At 41.7% G+C, this 12,462-nt stretch overlaps 2 protein-coding genes across 2 annotated transcripts; both read right to left on the bottom strand.

Moving 5' to 3' along the window:
* Nucleotides 1-141: 141 nt before the first annotated feature.
* LOC133896461 (metallothionein-like protein 2A) lies at nucleotides 142-2,589 on the bottom strand. The gene is made up of 3 exons (XM_062337073.1): nucleotides 2,433-2,589; nucleotides 1,862-1,942; nucleotides 142-602 (listed from the first exon to the last, which is right to left on the bottom strand). The coding sequence occupies exons 1-3, from the start codon at nucleotides 2,495-2,497 to the stop codon at nucleotides 512-514; spliced, it is 237 nt and encodes a 78-aa protein (XP_062193057.1). The 5' UTR covers nucleotides 2,498-2,589; the 3' UTR covers nucleotides 142-511.
* A 1,676-nt stretch (nucleotides 2,590-4,265) lies between these two features.
* LOC133896470 (uncharacterized) lies at nucleotides 4,266-6,612 on the bottom strand. The gene is made up of 2 exons (XM_062337083.1): nucleotides 6,028-6,612; nucleotides 4,266-4,812 (listed from the first exon to the last, which is right to left on the bottom strand). The coding sequence occupies exons 1-2, from the start codon at nucleotides 6,548-6,550 to the stop codon at nucleotides 4,397-4,399; spliced, it is 939 nt and encodes a 312-aa protein (XP_062193067.1). The 5' UTR covers nucleotides 6,551-6,612; the 3' UTR covers nucleotides 4,266-4,396.
* Between the last annotated feature and the right edge of the window lie 5,850 nt (nucleotides 6,613-12,462).

Raw genomic sequence — 12,462 nt, forward strand, 5'->3', positions numbered from 1 at the left:
CTTTTTAGAGCAACAGTTCATGCCTTCCGCGCCACTTCTCGTCCGAAAAACACTCGACTCCGGTCGAGAAAGACACTGATAGAAAACACAACATAGTTGCTCGCAGACAGATACTGACAGACATCATCGTCATCTCACACATGCACACAACGGTTGGCTGCATAGATACTAGGTAACAGTAACAGAAGGGCACAGGCACACACAAACCACACATGACACATACACACATAGCAGGCCATGCTACAGGCACGCCACGCCACGCACTATTAGATTATTAGTGACGGCTCCAGTCGAAAAGTTCTTGCACAAATCTGTTGAAAGGATTCTGTAGCAGCGCCTGCTGGAGCCGAGCCTGGAGAGGAAGGACGACGGCCACACCATCACGCATCTTGGTTCTTATTGTTCTCATCGCTACTACTTGTACTTACTAGCATGCACAACGCGGTTATTAAGCATGCACGCCACACACAGTACGAGTACTTCCTCCATCTCCAACGGCGGCCGAGGTGGCTCACTTGCAGTTGCAGGGGTTGCAGGTGCAGGGGTTGCACTTGCACCCGCCGTTCTCGGCTCCTCCGGCGACGGCGCCGCCCTCGGCGTGGCTGCAAATAGTAGAAACCAAAGATCACATGCAAAGGTCAGTTGCCGGCTTAACATGCATGCATGGTAACGGTAATGGTATGGTTCGTGATGAGCAGATGAGTTCAAACATTTTTGGCCTGTTCACTACCAGCCTACGTATGCGTTCTCCAGACTTTTCAGTACAAAAGTAAAAAATGAAGCAATTTTTCTCTCTTTTTTGTGCGAGGAAAAGGAGCAGTTTGTTTCTGGATGGCACAGTTTTTTTTTTTACGACGTAGCGCGATTCTTCAGTGACTCGTTGCTTACGCAGCAGTGTGTTCTTCACATATAAGGTAAAAATCTAAAATTAGATAATATATATTAACGTAATTATAGAAATAGATAATATATAATCGTATTTATAAATTTAGTATTCGTATTTAGCACACAGTGTAAAATATCTATTTTACCTACACCGTCGCATCTGTTTTTGCTTTAGCTGTCTGCTTTATTCTTTCAACTTTATTCCCGCTGGCTTTCGGCCAGCTTTATTCTTTTCATTTTATACTTTCACTTTATTGTTTTTGCGTTACTGAGTACATAATAACTCCTTTCAAACATGCATGCTTGTAAACAGGAGCCAGCATGCATATTTGCAAGCGAGTCATCATGTAAGTGCAGCAGCACAAAAAGAATAAAGCGAAACCACCAAACCGAAAGAATAAAACCAGCAGAAAGCAAACAGGAATGAAGCTGAAAGAATAAAACAGATGCGACTAGCAGCCAAAGAAAAAGCAGACTCGACGATATACAAAAAGGCATTTTTGGTATACACGTGCCAAAAATACCTTTTTCAAGACACTGTATACCGAATACGAATATTAAATTCGTAAATATGTATTTTGATAAATAGACTCACGTATATTATCTAATTTTAGGTTTTTGCCCACATATAGTTAGTGATGAGCATGTGTACCTAACAGTTAGTTTTGTTTCAACACTAAGTTCATTTTTTTTCAAGTTTTTTTGTTTGGTTCGCCGCAATGACCCAAAAAAAATACATCCCTACATATAGTGAAATAAGGTTTATATATTATAGCAAAACGATAGTTCTGGTTCTTTTTTTAATACGCAAGGCTAAACAAAAAAAAACAAAACAAAGGACTACTAAAAATTATTCATCATAGAATTGTTGGCTATTATTAGCACATGGATGATGGATTTCCCCCCAAATAATCTATGCGCAAGAACGAACAAAAAAGTACAGAATAGAAAGAAGGATTGATGCGCATCTACATACCCCTTGGAAGGTGCGACACCCATGATCACAGTCTGGGTGGTGGTGGTCACCTCCTCAGCCACCTCCGGGTACATCTTGCACCTGCATCCATGCGTTCGCACGATCAAAATCCACCTAGAGGTGCAGTAAAACAGCACGCATCTCATTTGAGACAAAAATCTACATGACCATGAGAAAGCCCATAAACAGAGACTTCCGTCCAGGATCTCCTTCCTCTAATCAGGCCTAAGATCCTTTTTCTCACAGGTGTTGGCCAATCATGATCATGATTCATTCCACTTAGTAAAAAAAACTTTTTTATAAAATCACGAGTAACAGCAGGAGAGCTACAGGCAAACCTGCGCAGATTTCTAGAAAACAGAGCCATGGCAGGTAGATCAATGGATTCAACATGAAAGACCGGCCTCGCTACAATCGAAAACGGAAAACCTATTCCGATCGCAGCACAAAGATTCACTACAACCCAGAAACCAAGAACCCCTCGGAGGAGGGGGGGGGGGGGATTTTTCTCATCAAGAAACCATTCGATTCAACGTAGGAGATGGGGATCAGATCCAGATGCGTCCCTTACCCTCCGCAGCCGCTGCCGCACTTGCAGCCGGATCCGCACCCGCAGTTGCCTCCGCAGCACGACATCTTCGCGAAAGCTTCAGAGATCCCACGAGCTAGCAGAGTTGTTCTTTGCGATCTCGCACTTCACTGGATTATGATTCCCTGCAGGGACTGGGAGTCTCTATTTATAGGCCCGGGGCGGCAGGGAGAGAGGCCATCCGGCCGTCCACGTGGCGCGGGCGCGGATGCCCTGGCGTCCGTGACGTGGGGTCCGCCCGTTACTGATGCTGAGGTGAGCTGCCGGTGACTGTAGCTGTGGTGGAGTTTCGGTTTCGCCCCCCTAGTATTTGTTTTTGCCCTGTCCAGCTGTTACCTGACTAAATTTGGCTTAATTCTCATCTCTGATTTACAGGGTAGGTGATCCTCCTCCTTTTATCTCAATCAACAATTGACCGTTTTCTTCCTCCTTTGATTTTGTTCCGCTCGATATCACCCTAGCTCCGCTACGTTGACTAGCTCGTCCCTGCCCCACCTTTTTGTCACGTCTCTGACAGCTCCCTGTCGCTGGATCCTTCTTCGCTGCCTGCTCCCTCACTAACCCCTCTCGTTTTGACTCTACCGTCATCATTCTCTGCCCCGCTGTTGATCCTACCCATCGCCTTCCTACTGCTCGCAGCTCTGACGACGCTCCCACCGCCTCGTTGCACCATCAAATCGTAGCCCACCGTCTGTCCGACCACCGCCCACGGCCTGCTCTTCTAAGATCACCCACACACTCGAAACTCTAATCCCGAACATCAAATTCCTAACCCTAACTCTAAAGGCTCACCGGAGCTGTAGAAGAAGAGCTCTTCAGAGACGGAGAATGTGGCTAGAGCTAAAGATGGCCAAATGGGCCAATCGGGCCGGCCCGGCACGGGCCCATCTCGGCACGGCCCGAAATCGGCACGGCCCGATTGGCCCATTTACTGTTACGGGCCGTGCCGTGCCGGCCCGCGTGCCGAGCCGTCGGCCCACGGCACGGCCCAACTGTCACCGTGCCGTGCCGGGCCGGCCCACGGCACGGTCGGCACGATGGGCCCGGCCGGCACGATGGGCCCGTTCGGCACGATGGGCCCGTTCGGCACGGTGGAGGCACGATAGGCCCGTTTGGCACGACGGGCCCGATCGGCACGGTGGAGGCACGACGGGCCAGGTCGGCACAGGAAGGCACGACGGGCCCGGCCGGCACGGGAAGGCACGACGGGCCCGGCCGGCACGGTGGAGGCACGTTGGGCCCGTCAGCACTCAAAAAAATAGGAAAAAAATCAAAAATAATAGCTAAAAAATCAAAAAAACAATAAAAAATATGGAAAATAAATACATAACATCTTTATTGATTGGTTGCCTCGTTAAAAACCTTTCTACTAGAAGGAAAAAAGAGTACAACCAATGATTATGCTCCGAAAATTACATGATTTCATTAGAAACCCCAGAATTTTGCTTGCAATTTTTCATATGCTTCCTCAAGTGTCCCGTTCCATGTGAAGATCTGGCACCTATTTCTATACTGCATATATTACACTTAGCAAATCTTACCTGTTCCCCGTTAATTTCTTTGAAGACCTTTTCAAAATGTTGCCACACTTGAGACCATACACCTGAGTTCTCGGCGCCTTGATCCATGAATTGAAATATGGAATTAGTTTCTTGATGTGAAGTGAATACTGGCTACTTGGCTAGCAAATAGGAAAAGAGAGATGGGTGGGCAGGGTGGAGTTTGAGATGGAGTAGATGGTATTTATAGGGATGAGAGGAGAGGTAGGTGGGGGTGGGGCCGCGGGGGGTATTTTAAAAAAATAAACAAAAAACATGAATAAAAAAACTTAGAAATAATAGGGGCACATGATTAATTCTAAAAATGAGCTTTATTGATAGGTTGCCTCATTAAAAACCTTTCTAGCAAAGGAAAAAAGAGTACAACCTAGCTCAGAAAATTTAAAATTACACGTTCTCATCAGCATCTAGATACAAATTTTGGAATGATTCTTCAAGCTCAGTATTTTCTGCAGTGTGTTGCATTCGTGCTTCAGCTTGTTCCCAATCCTTTACTATGGTGAGTATTTCAACCATCTCACTTGACAGATTTGTTCTTCTCTCTTCGATTATCCTTCCTGTAAGACTGAAGGCAGCCTCAGAAGAAACTGTAGATACAGGAACCGTTAACAAATCTCGCGCTAACAGTGAAAGAACTGGATAATTCGTCTTGTGCTCATGCCACCATTGCAGTATGTTGAAGTTTTCTTGTTCGTGGCTGATAACGTCACTGTCGATGAAGGTAGTTAGCTCCCCTCCGGATGTTGGAATTCCGGTGCCCGTAGACGATCGTGGCGAAGAGTCTGAACTTCTTGATGAAGAACCTGCACCAAATATTTTTCCCCACGTTGTCGTCTTCTTACTTGTTGTGGGTGCTAGTGGAGGTCGTTGCAGGCGAACTCCGCCATACTTTATTTCATATTTACTATAAACTTCGAATAACTTAGAACGAACATTAGTATAATAATTAGAATAATCATGGCCAAGAGCATCACCTAGAATTGCGAGAACTCTACAGAAAGCTGCAATTTTAGCTCTAGGATCTAAAATAAAGGCAAAAGCGTATAACAAAGGAATTTCTTTCCAATACTTTAAGAATTTAGATTTCATAGGAACTGCACAATCTCTTAAAAGATTGTCATTTTCATAGTTGTTTAAATGAGTAGCAATTTCAACAATATTATGCACTACTAAACAAGATGTTGGATAATAAACTCCTGATAAACTCACAGTTGAATCATAAAAAAATTCAAGAAACTCCAGTATCCTTTCAGCAACATACCAATGCGCTTCCGTGAGTAAAGTTTGACCCCCATGCTGATGGTAATGTGTATGAATAAACACACCAAATGTGCTCTTATATGGTATCAAATTTTTAAGCATCAAGAAAGTAGAGTTCCATCTCACCGGCATGTCCAGAGCAAACTTACGTGGACGCACACCCATTGCAACACAATACTGTTTATATGCTGCAATTCGTTGGTTAGAGGAGTTCACAAAAGATATTGCAGTACGAAAATCTTCTAAGTATCGCGATAACCTCTTCAAACCGGATTTTACTATAAGATTGATAATATGACAAGCACAACGTTGATGTAACAAGAAAGATTCAGCATAAGTACTAAACAACGGAGTAAGAATATCCATTGCTCTAGAATTTGCACCGGCATTATCTAAAGTGATAGAAAATATTTTATTCGTGAGGCCAAAGTCTGCAACTACTTGAGATATTTTTTCAGCAATATTTTCACCGGTATGCGCGTTGTCAATCAAGCGAAAACCTATTATTCTCTTTTCTAATTCCCAATCATTATTAACAAAATGAGCAACCACACTAAGATAATCCTCTCTAGCCCTACCTGCCCATATGTCCGAGGTCAAAGCAACTGAAAATGTACATGTTTGCAACATTTCTTTAAGTTTGCTACGACACGTATTGTAGTATTTTACCATATCCCTACTAGTTGTCTGTCTAGAAACATGCGTGAAACTAGGATTATGAGCTTGCTTAATGTAATCTTCAAATGCAGCAGACTCACCGATATTGAGTGGTAGATCCGCTCTTGCAATGAAGCGACATAGCTCTTTTCGAGCATTGGCAGAGTCGTACTCCCAATGATGAACAGAGCCGTCGGGGTTGTACTGCAACACCGTCTGCTTCATGGCTGCTCCACTCTTTCGCTTGCAACTTATGGCGTGCCTCTTCAAGTGCCCCGTTCCACCCGAGGGCTTTGCAGATAATTCATTTTTACAAATATAACACTTAGCATATCTGACACTTACCCCATCTTTCTCTTTGTAGATCCTTTCAAAGTCTTGCCAAACATCGGAAGTACCGGCTCTTGATCTTTTAGACCCGCTGCTTGCTAATGTGTGCGCACTTGTAGAGCCTGACGATGGCACTCCTGCTGCATCACCTGGATCTGGATGTGAACCAACCGGAGGTTCACCGTCGGGTCCATCATCACCTGCAGCACTAGTATCAAAGGGGCCGTAGTCCCCTGTGAGTCCTTGGAGAAAAAAATCATGATCTATGGATGTATCATGATCACCGGCATCCATGATCAATGTCGAATGACACTACAAAAATTGCAAATATTCAGAGTTAGAAATAATCAAATAATAAAACTAATAATAAAATAAGACTCAACAACGATGCAAAAAAATCACCAAGATTTCTTCAACTTCAAGATAGCAAATCAGCAGGATGACGATTTTGGAATTGCTCGGATTTTTTTGCAATAATTCAAACTAATTTTGCCAAATTATCGCTAATTCTCACGAACTTTGAGACAAGAATGAGAGGAGGAAACAAGAGAGAAAATTATGTTGCTGGTGTGGAATAGAAGGGCAAGGTGCTCCTCTATTTATAGGTGAAAAATGGTGATTTTTGCAATTTTTTTTGAATTTTTTGGAGCTCAAACGGTCACAAAACGGCTATAAAATTCAAAAATATCGGGTTAACGGGTTAAACGGGCCGTTCCCGGCCCGTTTAACCCGTTAACCCGCGTGCCCCCGCCGGCCCATCGTGCCCCACGTGCCGGCCGGGCCGTGCCCCCCGCGGTGGGCCGTGCCGTGCCGTGCCGGCCCGGCCGTGCCGTGGGCCGCCGCGTGCCGAGCCGGCACGGTGGGCCGTGCCGTGATGGGCCGGCCGTGCCGTGATGGGCCGCCGCGTGCCGTGCCGGCCCGGCCCGGCCGTGCCTCCTGGGCCAACCGTGCCTGAGCCGGGCCGTGCCGTGCCCGTGCCGCCCGTGGGCCGGGCCGTGCCGTGCCGGCCCGTCTCAGCCGGGCCGTGCCGTGCCGGCCCGCCGTGCCGCGCGCTCGGCCCAGGCACGGCCCGTGGCCTCGTGCCGTGCCGGCCCGGCCCATCTCGGCTCGGGCCGGGCCGTGCCTGGGCCGTGCCTACAGTTCCGTGCCTCGGGCCGGCCCAATAAGCACGGCCCATTTGGCCATCTTTAGCTAGAGCTCGTCGAAGACGAAGAAAGCGGATATAGAGCGGGGAGAGAAAAATTAGGTGAGAGAAGACTCATTTTGCCAGGTAAAATTTAGCAATTGCGTTTTTTTATTAACATCACACTCGTATCACCACATGTACATAATTATATAGGATTTATTAAAGACTGAAGATATAAAATTAAAATTGATAAATCACTATAGACATTTCGTCAATGATAAATATATCATCTATCATAAAAAAATTCATCTTAATAAAAGATATAAATAATAAAGCTAGAGTTTGATCGCGATGAAAATAGAATACAACCATCTTCGCTACCCATCTCCACTAACCATCTTCGCCTGGTACTTGATTGAGTGAACGGCTCTTCTTGACCGTCCATGCGACACGGACAACGACGGGTGAGACCACATATGATCCAGAATTTCAGTGTCTCGTTTGTGGCCTGTGGTTTCTATCTAGTGTTGCCTGGCATTCATCTTCTTTGCACGTAATAGGGATTTGTGCGTGAATTTGTCGATAAATTTGACTTTATGATCTGCATGGTTTCAGCATCAGCTGCGGCGTGCTGCACCTTCTTACTGGTACTTATGACCCCAAATATAAATCCATTTAAAATTATTCTAAGGCAAACCTTATTAGTTTTGACAATTAATTTCTAAAAAGATATATAGATTGACAACAGAAGTGGTATTACTTAGATTCGTAACGAAAAATACTTTTGTACTATATAGATCTTTATATTTAAAATAATATATATTTTTATAAATATTAATAGTGAAAGTATCATATTGAAGACTGTGTTGATACTATATTATAGTAATAGATTTATATTTGAATCCGAGGTACTGTGTGGAACCAATTCACCAGTATAGTTTGCCTGTATCATGGCAATCGAATTGTTAGTGATTCATGTGGCAAAGAAATTTTGCGTTAAAATTCAGCGTTTAACCAAATATATACATCTTATTTTTTAGGACTCTGCTTTTTACACATGGCGTCCAGGGTCAATGCAAATTATGCTTGCAAATTAAAAAATGAGTGGTGCTTCTGGATGTAGAGCTTTCAGGAAAGAGGAGAATCAGAATATCATGGTGCTGGCTGATGTTTTGGACCTATCCCACCTCGAGCAATCACAATTGACAAAATGGACCCTAAAATGCCAACATAATAAGTTACGATGGATAATGCATGCAGCATGCTTCACTCACTCCGTTTTTCAATACTTATAGTACTTATAAAGATAATATAAATTTTAAATATAAAATGATAAAAATACCCTTATAAACTAGCTAAAATATTCTAGAACATATTTAAATAAGTGGATAAGAGATATTTTGTAGGAATAAAATTGAAAACTGCGTCTCAAAAAATATGAAGTGACGAGTATTTCAAAACAAATAAAATGATCAAAAGTGACGAGTATTGAAAAACAGAGGAAATATCTATGAAAATATAAACTGTTTATCTTGCTTTTTTTTGAACTTATCCAAAAAAAAAAGTATTACCTCTATTTTCGTTTACTTGTCATCAGTTTTTTACTGTAGCAATTTTGATGCATGTTTTTCCTATGAAAAATTTACGAATACTTAAAAGTATATAATATAAATAAAGTAAATTTCATGACGAATCTAATAATACGAAGTTCTAAGTATCTATAAAGTTTTTTTAGAAAAAATATAAGGTTAGAATTGCTACAGTAACTATTAACAAGTAAATGCAAAGGAGGTTGTAGTATACTATGCCAAGTTTCTTCATGGCCTTTTCCTGACAGGAACAAGATCTGATTTGTATCTAAATTCATGTATACCCTTCAGAGCCACTAATATCTGAAAAAGCAGAATTAGAGTTTTTCTCTTTTCTACTTTCGCTGTTATGACAATATCTTCATCCGAAACCTAATTCATTTTCTTGCAAAAAAACTACTACCTCTGTTCTCGAATTGATATAGTCCTCGAGAATACGTGCAGTTAAATTTTAGAAATTTTGACCACTAATATACACAAAAATATTAGAATTTGACATATAAAAATAATAGTAGTGAATTTGTCATTAAAAATACTTTGACATTATCTAATTTTTATCAAAAAGTAGTTATCAAAAGTAATGATTAAATATATTTATTAAAGACTATATTAATATTCTAAACAACTAGTAAAAAAAATAGAGGTAGTAACTCCTTTACAGTCCCCTTTCTAAAAGATTTGCATGCCAAGCCACAGAGCAGTAATCTATAATCTATAACATATATTACGCGGCCAAGAATTCCTGGCTCCTCAGCGCGCGAGATACTGTAGCACGTTCCTCACCGTCGGATGCCTGCGAACGTGCCTGCAAGGTTTGGAAGCCGTCAGATGCCTGGGAACGTGCTGTGTCGTTTCTAACCGTCGGATGAGAATGCTAGCGCAGATCAATGACACGTATTCGCATCGAGGCTTCTAGGATAAGAAGAAGCTCGGCGATTCCAAGGGAGCGCCCCCCCCCCCCCTCTCTCTCTCTCTCTCTCTCTCTCTCTCCCGGCTTCCACAATCTTCTTCTCAGTGTCCCGCTCCTGTCCAGTGGCGACACAGTTCCGTCGACCTGGGTCTCCGCCGCCTCCCGTCTCCGTCCCCCTCCCTCTTCCCCCTGCCCCCCCCCCCCAACCGCCTCCAGTGTCCGGGACTTCTTCCGGTGTAAACGCGGTCAGAGTCCTCAAGATTCCGAAGGAGTTCCTAGGTTTGAGATTTTGACGGAAATCCTCGGTTAGATTGGTCCCCGTGCTGCCGCCATCCTCCGCTTTCAAGATCTTCTCTCTTGCTGGAAGCCTTCTGCAAGTCGATTCGTAGTATCGTGGATTTTCTGGTGCTTTCGGAAAATCTGCATTCTGAAGGAAACGCGCGGGTTTTCTGGTGCCTTCGGAAGATCTACAATCCGAAGGAAGGGCGAGATTGAAGAAGGAATCTCTACAAAAGGCAGATCTGACAAGGAGGTCATCGACGACCTAGAAGGGGATTTCTGAAATAAAGACGCCGATATCAAGCTCGAAGAAAAGAGGTCAGTATTCTAATTGATGGCATTAGAATTCATAGTAATGAAATGGTTAAAGTTGATTCTCCTGATGAATCTATGATATAATACTGATGAATCCATGATATAATAGTCAAAATGAGTTCTCTGGGCCAGTATTCTAATTGATGGCATTAGATTTCATAATAGTGAGATAGTTGAAGTTGATTCTCCTGGTGAATCCATGATATAATACTGATGAATCCATGATATAATAGTCAAAATGAATTCTCTGGGTCATTAAGCCTGTACAATGGTCTCTAACTTTTGAGTCATGAAAGCGCTGCTTACACATTTGCTACCATATAATACAATCTCTGGTTACACATTTGCTACCATATAATATAATCTCTGGTTAGATTTAGGTTCCTTTTTTTAATTGTTGTACATAATTATTTACATACAATAGATGTGAACCCTAATATATCTACCCAAAAATGAGTTTCACCACTGGAAAAATGGGGTATGGAATCTATGGTAATGCTTGATTAATGTCATCTTGAGAATCCTGTTCACATATCTGATGAAGAGACAATTACCGTTTCTATTATTATCTGAAATATTTGAGAGACTAGAAATGGGATTAGAAAGAAAAAAAAGAGAACAGTCGCACCACTAGAAAATTGCGTTATAGCAAATGATGATGTGCCAGGTTTTGTGAGTTCTGAAAGAATGAGAGCTGAATTTTAAAGGACATGCTTATGGTAATGCTGTCTGACACTCTGTTAGCTGATATATTTGGGCTTTTGAATTTTAAAGGACATGGTTATGATGGTATCTGGTATATTTGAGGTTTTGAGTTTAAAAGGACATGGTCATAATATTATCTGATATATTTGGACTTTTGAGTTTTAAAGGAGACGACTATGGTAATGCTTGATTAATGTCATCTTGAGAATCCTGTTCACATATCTGATGAATAGGTAATTAGCATTCCTATTGTTATCTGGAATATTTGAGAAACTAGAAATGGGATTAGAAAAAAGGAACAGTCAGACCACTAGAAAATTGCGTTATAGCAAATAATGATATGCCAGGTTTTATAAGATCTGAAAAAAAATGAGAGCTGAAATTTACCTGGCATATCTGGGCTTTTGAATTTTAGAAGACATGTTTATGGTAATGCTCTTTGACAATATATCTACTGAAAAATAGGTTCCAGCACTAGAAAATTGGATTATAGCAAATGATGATGCGGCAGTTTTTGTCCATTCATAAAAAAGAAGGAGCTGGATGCTATCTGATATATTTGAGGTCTTAAGTTTTAGAGGACGTGGCTATAGTAATGCTTGGTTAATATTATCTTCATATCTGGGCTTTTGAATTTTAGAAGACATGCTTATGGTAATGCTCTTTGACAATATATCTACTGAAAAATAGGTTCCAGCACTAGAAAATTGGATTATAGCAAATGATGATGCGGCAGTTTTTGTCCATTTATAAAAAAGAAGGAGCTGGATGCTATCTGATATATTTGAGGTCTTAAGTTTTAGAGGACGTGGCTATAGTAATGCTTGGTTAATATTATCTTGGAAATGCTGGTCACATATCTAATGAAGAGTTAATTACTCTTAGCATTATTATCTGGTATATTTGAGACACAAGAAATGAGACTAGAAAAAAAAAAGAAGGGTTATTAGTTAGTTAGAAATTACTTTATTTTCCCATTTGTGATTTTCTATGTTTTATTTACTGCTATATAAGAATACGAAACTATATTTGTTGCATCAAATAGTTAGATACAAACATAACTTAGCGAATACATATTTTTTAATTATTATATTATACCTCCTCTTGCTCCTTTCATATGTTTTCCTTGCTATTATATAAAATAGAAATCTCTATTTATTATTATATCTATTAGTTCCAAAAAAAAAAAATGGCATCTGTTGATCGATCTCGAAGACGACGACGTCGCCAAAATTGTTCTTTGTCACCAAATTCAGACACAGGTATGATAATGCCAACCTTT

The sequence above is a fragment of the Phragmites australis genome, chromosome 2 (genome assembly GCF_958298935.1).
Source record: "Phragmites australis chromosome 2, lpPhrAust1.1, whole genome shotgun sequence".
Taxonomy (NCBI): domain Eukaryota; kingdom Viridiplantae; phylum Streptophyta; class Magnoliopsida; order Poales; family Poaceae; genus Phragmites; species Phragmites australis.

Bases quoted from the DNA above. Each gene is read 5' to 3' on its own strand.
- LOC133896461 (XM_062337073.1), bottom strand. From the start codon at position 2,497: ATGTCGTGCTGCGGAGGCAACTGCGGGTGCGGATCCGGCTGCAAGTGC. The intron at 1,943-2,432 runs GTAAGGGACGCA...GCATGGATGCAG, and splicing joins TGCGGCAGCGGCTGCGGAGG to GTGCAAGATGTACCCGGAGG. The intron at 603-1,861 runs GTATGTAGATGC...TACTATTTGCAG, and splicing joins GGTGTCGCACCTTCCAAGGG to CCACGCCGAGGGCGGCGCCG.
- LOC133896470 (XM_062337083.1), bottom strand. From the start codon at position 6,550: ATGGATGCCGGTGATCATGATACATCCATAGATCATGATTTTTTTCTC. The intron at 4,813-6,027 runs GTGAGTCTGCTG...TATTTGGTGCAG, and splicing joins GGATCTACCACTCAATATCG to GTTCTTCATCAAGAAGTTCA.